The sequence below is a fragment of the Rhinopithecus bieti genome, unplaced genomic scaffold, assembly GCF_001698545.2.
Source record: "Rhinopithecus bieti isolate Rb0 unplaced genomic scaffold, ASM169854v2 scaffold_17795, whole genome shotgun sequence".
NCBI classification, from domain to species: domain Eukaryota; kingdom Metazoa; phylum Chordata; class Mammalia; order Primates; family Cercopithecidae; genus Rhinopithecus; species Rhinopithecus bieti.
Window position 1 is genome coordinate 161714 of NW_016808927.1, and position 9274 is coordinate 170987.

Genomic DNA, 9274 nt, shown 5'->3' on the forward strand with positions numbered 1-9274 from the left:
AAAGAGGCCAACTTCCACTCAGCTTCAGCCACCAGTTGCTAAACCTTTTGCTTTTTTCACAACAGAAGCTGGAAGTCCAGATTTTTACGGGACATTTCAAGATATTTAAAATAACTTGGAGTCACCGACTCATTTTGGCCATGAAACTCATAAACACAGCTGCATTCATGCCTCCTCTGACAGGCTTTCCAGCCAACACCCCTCCCTCACTTGCATCCAGGTCTCATTGTCTCCTACCTTCTCTGGGATTTTGCTTTTGTAGTTCACCATTATGATCTGAATTCTGACCCAGCTGCTCCTGATGCTGCTCTCACCAAGACCTGGATTTGCCTTGCAGCGAAATCCAAAGGGTTTGGAAGTCCTTTGCCTGTGACCTCTCTCTAGCCTCCAGCGGCCTCCTCCTCTCTGAAGCACGTCTTTCCTCGGCTCCTCTGTCACCTCTACCTGGGGCTTTCCTGTCCAGTCCTTGCACCTCCACTCTCCAATCTTGTTTACAGTCCTCTCTCGGTGCCATCCCCTAATGTTGGTGTCCCAGAAGCTTCTGTCCCAGGCCCCCAATTTCTCACTCCACACTCAGTTCTTTGGGAAGATCATTCACTCCCCCATAGCTTCAGAAGCACATGCGGATAATTCTCAGCTCTATGTCTGCATCCCGGCCCTCTTCTTAGCTCTCCACCCACACGGCCTCCTTCCTGCTGGGCAGGCACTGCTCACAACTCAGCAGATGCAGGACTGCTCCCCCAGCACGAAGCTGTCCCCAACACCGCGTCTCCCTTCTGGGAGTATGCCACTGTCATCCAGTCAGTGGCAAGCAGAAATCGGGCCAAGCTTATTGATTCCCCCACCCACACTAGTCAACAGGTCCTGTGTCCTCTGCCTATTAAGCCTATTAAGTGTCTCTTGAATCCATCAATTCTCTGTTTTCTCTGACACAACTATGGTCCCAGGTCATCACCACCTGTCACCAGGACAACTGATGCGCAGGCCTCCAGTCTCGCTCCTGAGTTGTCTAGCCAAACATCCTTCCAAAATGCAGGACTGTAAGCGTGGCCCTGTTCCTGCCCTGTCTAACCTTGCCATGGTTCCCCCTCTCTTGGACACTGTCTAAACTCCTTCACAGGTGTGAAAGGCCCTTCCATCTCTCAGGCCACTGCTCTGGCCTCTCATCCCGCTCACTGGGAAATGAATAATGCTGCGCTCCAAGTCCGACGAGAGGCAGAGCCGGGTCAAACCCAAGACTACTCACTGCAAGCCCCATAGGCTCCCCATTATCCTACCCTCCCCGCTCATGGCCAGGCAGCCCTAGCTCTCATACCTGCCTAGGCTGGAGAAGGGCAATACAGAGACTTCTGGACTCAGCAGCCTCAAGAAAGAACTTGTTGCAAGTGCGATGTGAAAGCAACCTTCCACTGCAGTGCATGTGCCACCTTCTTCCTCAGGCCACCCAGCTCCGAATCCCCCGGGAGAGCTGCAGGGACCGCACAGAGCTCCCAAGCCCACGCCAAAGGACGGCCTGCCTCCTTCAGCTCCAGTCTGTGACACGTGGCGTGAGTGAAATGCACCCTAATGTTCCTTCCTTATACTTCCGAGCTAAAAGCAGGAGCCAGGGTGGTGGTTTGGTGAATAAGCATATTACATTTTGATTTGGGAGAACCAATTAACAGCAGCTGGCTAAATGTAACTCACCCAGGACAGAAGGGCAAGTGGAGGGGGGTGGTCTGTGTGTGGATGGAGTTGGGACAGTGGCTAAGGAGAGTCAGGGGTTCCCTCCCCCAATTCATTTAACAGCCCCAGAACTTTCTGATTTTAATTTTAATGAAACTTTAAGTACATAAATAACCACTCTTTCCCGCCCTGGTTGAGGCCGCGCTGGGTCCAGGAAATATCTGCTTTCCAACGGGGCACCTGGGTGGGAGCCTTCCAAGAACTTCAGCCTCAACTGTTCCCAGCAAGGGTTCGCTCGCATTTCTGTCCTAGGAGGTCCAAGCTGGGTATCCTGTGCGGACGCAGACACTGCGGGCAGGAAACAGGAGTCCCGCGGCGGCCAAATCTTCGGGCAGCTGCCTAGGCCACCGTGCTCACCCCAGGCGGTCTCATGGCACGGGCCTCTCCAAACTGTAGGCGAGAAAGGGTCCTGGTGAGAACTAGGCTCAGAAAAAGAGCGGGGGCGGCGCCACCTCTGGGGGAGTGGACCAGGCTGGGGCTGCCAGGGCAGCGTCCGGGGCCGCATGGGCGGCTTCGCCGTGAATGAGCTGGTGCCGCACCAGGTGGGTCTTGCGACTGAAGCTCTTTCCGCACTGTGGGCAGGAGAAGGGGCGGGAGCCTGTGTGGATCGCCTGGTGGCGGACTAGGTTGGTTTTGGAGCTGAAGCTGCGGGCGCAGACGGCGCAGGCGTGGGGGCGGCTGCCCGTGTGCACCGCCTGGTGGCGGCCCAGGTGCGACTTGCGGCTGAAGAGGCGGCCGCACTGAGCGCAGGCGAAAGGCCTGGCGCCGCTGTGGGCCCTGGAGTGGGCGACCAGATTGGGCCGCGAGCCGAAGCGTCGGTCACACTGCGTGCAGGCGAAGGGCCGTTCGCCCGTGTGCACGCGCCGGTGCCGCGCCAGGTGCTGCCCATGGGCGAAGCCGCGCCCGCAGTCCGGGCAGAAAAAGGACCGCTCGCCCGAGGGAGCGCGCTGGGGCGCCACAGGATCGGATCCTGGGCCGCAGCCCGGTCCGCCAGGCGCGCTGGCCAGGGGCTCGGCGGCGGGGGGATCCACGGTGGCGCCCAGTGCGCACTCGTTGCACCCATAGGGGCGACCCTCGCTGCGGTGCAGACACTGGTGCGTGGCGAGGTTCTTTTTCCAGCCGAAGCTCAAGCCGCAGTCGGAGCAGGCGAAAGGCTTTGGCCCGGGAGGGGATGGGGTGGGGGACGGGGCAGTGCAATGAGGAGAAGCGGACGCGTCGGGAGAGGGCCTGGCAGGGCCGGCCGCCTCGTGCACCCTTTGGTGCCGCACCAAGTGCTGCTTATGCGTGAAGCTGCGTGCGCACTGCGCGCACTGGTAGGGCCTCTCGCCAGTGTGGATGCGCTGGTGCCGAATCAAGTGCGTCTTCTTGCGAAAGCGCTTCTCGCATTCTGTGCAGGGGAAGGGCCGCTCGCCAGTGTGGGTCTTCTGGTGCGAGCCCAGGTGGATCTTCTGGCTGAAGCGCTTGCCGCACTCCGCGCACGGGTAGGGCCGCTCGCCCGTGTGCGTGCGCAGGTGGCGGGTCAGGTGGGCCTTCTTGCTGAAGCGCTTGTCGCACTCGGAGCACGGGAAAGGCCGCTCCCCGCGGTGGCTGCGCTGATGCAGCAGCATGTGGGCGCGCTGCGTGAAGCTGCGGCCGCAGTCCGGGCAGGCGCAGGGACCCTCGCCCCGGTGCAGCCGCTGGTGCAGTCGCAACGTCAGCTGGTCCCGGAAGCGCCGCTCACACTCCCCGCAGCCGTAGGGCTTCTCGGGCATCGGAGCCCACCTGGACAGCGCGAGCCCACTCAGTGTCCCCGGGGTCCCTGGCTCCAGTTTGTAAGCGGCAGCCAGATGCCCCAGGTCAGGTGCGGGAAAAGGGCTGGGAAGTAACGATAGATGCTGGGGCCATTCAACCTCCTCTTCTGCCTCCTGATCCTCATCCTCCACCTTCACCTTCCGAATCATCCACTCGTCTCCTGAAAGGTCAAAACAAGAATTGTCTATTGAGCTCCACGTGTGGCAACGTTTATTTAACCACAGGATCTCCACTTCCTGGAACCCTGCGGTCTGGCTGTGCTCTCCACTCTACCTAACGGTTCCTGAGAGTGACCAAATCCGCAGCTTTTCTCAGGCCTCCTGCACTCTCGGAAGCCTGTGATGCATGTGAACACCACACCCCTCCCCGGGGCTTCTTCCCCGGCCTGGATGTGCCCAGGAGCCTTCCGGCACCCCTGAAGAGGAAGGTTGCCCAAGCTTCAGTCCTCCTGCTTCGCTCCAGGTTCACATCCCTTTGGTGGCTGGCCCAGATCTTCCTGCTCCAGCAGTGCCTTTCTGGGACCTCAGTCTCCATCTCTGGTCCAGCAGCTCTCCTTGGTACTGCAAACTGGCCGCGGCTCAGCAGCTTTCTTACCACACACCTGACCTTCCCAAACTGAGCCCTGGCTGACTTTAACCTTAGGACTAGAGCCTCCTTCCCTGGTGGCCTTGAAAACTTGATCTTTGACATCTCACCTGGGCTGCTTCTCTTGCTCTCTAATCCCCACCCCCAGCCCACCTTACCTCTAGTGGCCAAGGAACCAGGGTGCCTTCGTACTCCTGCTACTCCCTTCTTTCCTGCTGGACAGCTGGAGGGGAACTCACCATTTAGGAAGACCAGGATGGAGTTTACAGGGTCTGGGGAACTAGTGAACACTGGCTCTGGAGAAGCAAGGAGGGCCCTCTGGGGGAGCCTCAGCCTAAGGGCAGGTTGCAGGGGGTTCCACTGGAGTGTTGCCCCTCTCGGGTGCTGCAGTGGTCCAGCCAAGAGGAAGGAGCCCGGGGTCCAGACGAGAGGGTCCAACTTAGGTTCTCCTCTGTCACTAACTAGGAGTGTGACTTTGGTTCAGTCACTTAACCTCTTGGAGTTATGTTTCTTAGTCCGCTAAGAAAGTTTTCCCTTTGTCTAAGAGTTGGAGTAGTTTAAAGCTCTTACGCTTGTTTTGCATCATCAGGTCCTGGGGAACTTTGAGAAAATGCACAAATGGGGGCAAGGCCCACGAATGTGTTCTCATCTTTAAAGCTCCCAAAGTGACTCTCATTTGTGAATCACTGAATCAGATAATTTGAGTTCCTGTCTGGCCTGAGCCTTGATTCCATCACACATGGACTTCCACAATCAGAGGTACTCTCAGTTTCTTCTATCAGTTCATTGACTCCACACTCCTGTCTACTTATCATACTGTGATACTGCTTTCACCTTCATTGTGGCACTCTTCACTTTTCTACTCAAGAACCATCAATAGCTCCTATTTATTTATTTTTAATTGAGTCAGGGTCTTGCTCTGTCTCCCAGGCTGGAGTGCAATGGGATGATAATGTCTCACTGCAGCCTCAAACTCCTGGGCTCAAGTGATCCTCTTACCTCAGCCTCCCAAGCAGCTGTGACTACAGGTGTGCACCACCATGCCCAGCTAATATTTCTTATTTTTTCAGAGATAGGGTCTCGCTGTGTTGCCCAGGCTGGTCTTGAAATCCTAGTCTCAAGCAATTCTCCCACCCCAGCTTCCTGAGTCGCTGGGATTGCAGGCATGAGCCACAGTGCCCAGCCCAGCACCCTATTATTTGAAGATAAAACAGGTTCCAGCTGTATCTGAGGCTCACCCCACCCAAGTCCAACTTTCTTTCTCCCAGGCATGGACCTTCCACTTCAGCCAAGCTGCTCTCCTCCCCTTTCCTGCTTCAAGATCTTCTTACCCTAGAACGTCTTCCCATCCTCCACCCCACCCCTTTCAGAACTGAAGTTTACACCTTTCTCAAAATGCAGCACAAATTAATGTTTTTTTTTTTGACAAATTCCCAATGCACGTGGATCTTTTAGCATAAACTCCTATAGCACTTACTGTTAACACTTTTGTACTTATTTGTGACTTGCCTTTATACTGTTCTTTTAATTCTTTGTTCTGGCTCATATTAAGGTCATTTCAACCAGATTTTTTCTTCTGGGGTGCAGACATTTTGTGTTCCATTTCTTTTGTGTCTAACAAGAAAGGTGTTTTTATATGTCTGATAAAAATGGGGACTGCTGCCAGTTATTGAGGACCAACTGTAGATGAAGTGGTGTAAACACACTGTCACAAACCTTCACAAACCGAAGCTCCTGGAGGCAAGGTGGCCTATCCAAGGACACTCAGCTAGTAAATGCAGAGCAAAGATTCAAACCAGGCCCAGGTAACTCTACAGTTCATCTCTTTCCCCTATACTTAACACAACCTGTATGTAGTAGGTGCTCAATAAATCCTTGCAGAATAAATGATATTCCTCAGGCAAAAGGTAATAAGGGTGGTGGTAGTGGAAGGAAGTAATGGTGGGATTGTTGAGAGAGAATGAGCAGTTTGATCACCCTGGGTGTGAGGAGATGAGTTGAATACAGCAGAGGTGGAGCATCTGGGTCCCCTCACGATCAGAGGAAGCTGGGCAAGGCAGCATGTCAGGGGAGAGGCAGTGAAAAGGTCGATCAAAGCCATGTATCTTCATGGCAACTGTAATTAGACTTAGAATGGGGGAAATAAAGAGGGGGAGGCAGGAGTTCTAGGAGGCATTTGAGGGGAGGCTGTGTTTCTCTTTGGTGACCAGCCTGTCTGACTCCTGCCATCTACAGATGTGAAATTCCCTTTCAGCACTGAAGCTCCACAGCAGAAAGGTGCTGAACTCAACTTGGGTTGGAAGGGCCTGGACTGCCTGTCTTGGGGGATTACCTGCCTCATGAGATAGCAGCTCCAGAGCTTGCTGGGCCCCGTTCCCTTGGCCTGAGCCCATGGTGAGAATGAAGTGACAGGAAGACTCACCTGGGCAGGCGCCCACAGGCTGAGCCTTCTGTGCTGTGCATGCCTGGCCTCTGCAGGGAGCCTCGGCTTGTTCTGTGCGGGCACCTTCCTCCGGTGTGGGGGCCTTGTGCCCTGGCAGAGAATAGGATACCTCAAGGACTCTGGAGATATCACAGATGGCCAAAGGGCCCCACTGGTGCTGGGAAGAAGGAACATTTGAAACCCTGGCTCCAGCAGGGCCCACAGGGTTCCTCCCACATCCTACCTGAATTCAGGGGCTGAGTTCCTGGCTTCCCAGGGGCTGCCTCAGACTCCTTCAAGCAGGGCAGCTGCTAAGGGTATGTATGAGATGGACCACAAGGTCACAAGAGCCACCACTGTGTGGAGCTTCTGGAATACGTGTATGTAAGACAGTGGAAACAAGGGAGGCCCCTAGGAGAAGGGCTAGGGCTTTCCCAGCCCCCAGATGGACCCTGGTTCCAAGCAAATCACTGGGGAGAACCAGGATGTCAAAAGTCAGGCACATTCCTGCCTTAGTGCTCTGTTCTGGCTGTACTCCTGCCTGAAGCACTTTTCCCAAATCTGCTGAGCTGTCTCCTTCACCTCTTTTATTTTTCAAGAGAAAGGTCTTCTCTGTCACCCAGGCTGGAGTGCAGTGGCATGATCATACCTCACTGCAGACTGGGCTTCAAGGGATCCTACTGCCCCAGCCTCCCAAGTAGCTGGGAACACAGGCATGAGCCACCACATCCGGCTAATTTTTAATTTTTTTGTGGAGACAGGGTCTCGCCATGTTGCCTAGGCTGGTCTTGAACTAGGCTCAAGGAATCCTTCCACCTTGGCCTCCCAAAGGGCTGAGAATACAGGCATGAGCCACCATGCCCGGCTTCCCCCACCTCTTTCAAATCCTGCACAAATCTTACCTTCCCAAAGAAACCCAGTCTCACCACCCTATTTAATCCTATAACATGCGCCACCCACCCTCACCGACAGTAGTCTCGGCCCCCCATCAACCCACTTCACCAGACATTATCCTCTCTCCCAGAGCTCTTATCATCTTTGAACATAGTTTATAAATGTCCTTATTTATTGTTTGCTGACTTGCTGCACTCATTAGGATTAAGCTCTTGAAGGTAGGGATCTTTGGCTATTTGGTCACTGAGGTATTCCAAATGTTTAGAATAGCATCCCACACATAGTAGGTGCTCAATAAATATTTGATGAAGGGAAGGAAGAAAGGAAGGGAGGGAGGGAGGGAGGGAGGAAGGAGGGAGGGAAGAAGGGGACGAAGGTAGGGAGGGCAGGAGGAAAGCAGGCAGACTCCTCCCTGAGCCTCTCCATGGTTCCTGTTACCTACCTGAGCACACCCCCAGTGCTCTCTCTTCCCTAGAAGAGGACATCTGCTCCTGGACATTATGGGATCCTTCCCTGGGCTCACTTTGGGGGACCATCTCTGGCTGTCCCACAGAGAATCCTGTTACAGGCAGAAGGGTGGGTCCAAGTAAAACATCCAGTACAGAACAAGTAATCAGAGGCGGGGGCTCGTCCCCTTCCCAGCCTGCCCAAGAGACTTTTCCCACCCTGCTCAGGAAGGACAGGGTCTCTCACCAGCATGGACATGGACAGGTATCAACCTCATTCCCTTTGAGTTGAGTCAAAAAGGACAGAAGGAAGAGATAGCATAGATGTAAATATGACTGTGCTCTGTGAGTGCTCAAGTGTGCAGACGGTCTGGAGCACAGCCTCTACTATGGTCCAGGCATTCAGACACCCCATGCTACAGAAAAGGAGGCTGCCCTACAGGCCCCTGGTGCCTCAGGGTTGCAGCCTCCTGAGGGTGGCTCTGCTGTCTGAGTTGTAGATGCTCCTGAATCCTCCTAAGCTTTTCCCCAAGTCCCTTCATTTCTGCCAGCTCACCCAGGGAGCTGAGGGCCTCCAAGGTCTCTCTCATGGTAACCCAGAGTAGCTCCTCCTGGGGATCGGCCACAGACCCTATGGAGAAAAGACAGCCTTGTTCAGATTTTTCCCACGCCAGCTTCCACCTGGGCCCTGGCTCTGCCCAACCTCTCCCTATGGGCTCTTCCAGGAGCTCCAAAGGTAACATCTCCAGGTACTGGGGGATGTTAGGGAAACTGGATTTCAGAAAGCCAAGAGATCTTTGAAGGTGGCCCAAGAAGGCCTTGAAACCACTTCTGTCAGCTCTGGACACCAGCCACACCACCCCCTCACCGGGCAGGTCTCTCACCCGCAAGCCCCAGCCCATCAGCACCGCAACTCCACGTCCCAGTGTCCTTGCCTGGGGAAGTGCAGTAAAGATTCGATTCTCTGGGGAGACGCTTGAGGGTGGGAGCCTAGGGTGGGGAGTGGGAAACTGCATCTCCTAGGCCCTCCAGCTGTCACTGCCCGAGCTGGTGAAATAGGAGCCAGCCCTGGGACGGGAGTGTCACTTTAGGGGTACTGCTTGGGGAGGTCCTCGAGAGGATCCTCTTATAGGTAGAAAATGACTGCCTCTCCCTAAACCACTACCATAAAACCACCTCTCACCCGCGCCGGGCTGCTGCCCAAGGCCGGGACACCGCCCCTGCTGCCCCTTCCCTGCTCCGCCTCCCGCGGGTCCCCCGCCCTTCCCCAGCAGACTCCCCTCCCCATCTCCCCGGCTGCCTTCCCTCTGCCCCGCCCCTCCCGCTCCCCTGCCTTCCGCCCTCTCTCCGGGGGAAGGGGGCCGGCGCCCCGGCCCCGCCTCCGGCCCCGCCCCTCAGGCTCCGCCCGCCC

At 55.6% G+C, this 9274-nt stretch overlaps 1 protein-coding gene across 6 annotated transcripts in view; it reads right to left on the reverse strand.

Annotated features, from left to right (window-relative positions):
* Positions 1–1619: 1619 nt before the first annotated feature.
* Positions 1620–9274, reverse strand: part of ZNF467 (zinc finger protein 467) — an 11107-nt gene continuing 3452 nt past the window's right edge. Inside the window, exons 1-5 of one of the 6 annotated variants that reach the window (XM_017887831.1) lie at positions 8748–9110; positions 8420–8494; positions 7860–7976; positions 6524–6634; positions 2151–3676 (exon numbers count right to left, since the gene is read on the reverse strand). In XM_017887831.1, coding sequence (XP_017743320.1) covers positions 2151–3676; positions 6524–6634; positions 7860–7976; positions 8420–8453 — 1788 coding nt within the window. In that variant the 5' untranslated portion in view covers positions 8454–8494; positions 8748–9110. Of the gene's footprint in view, positions 3677–6523; positions 6702–7859; positions 7977–8419; positions 8495–8747; positions 9111–9274 lie in introns of those variants that run through there. The other 5 variants (XM_017887830.1, XM_017887832.1, XM_017887828.1 and 2 more) reach the window with 5 other exon arrangements.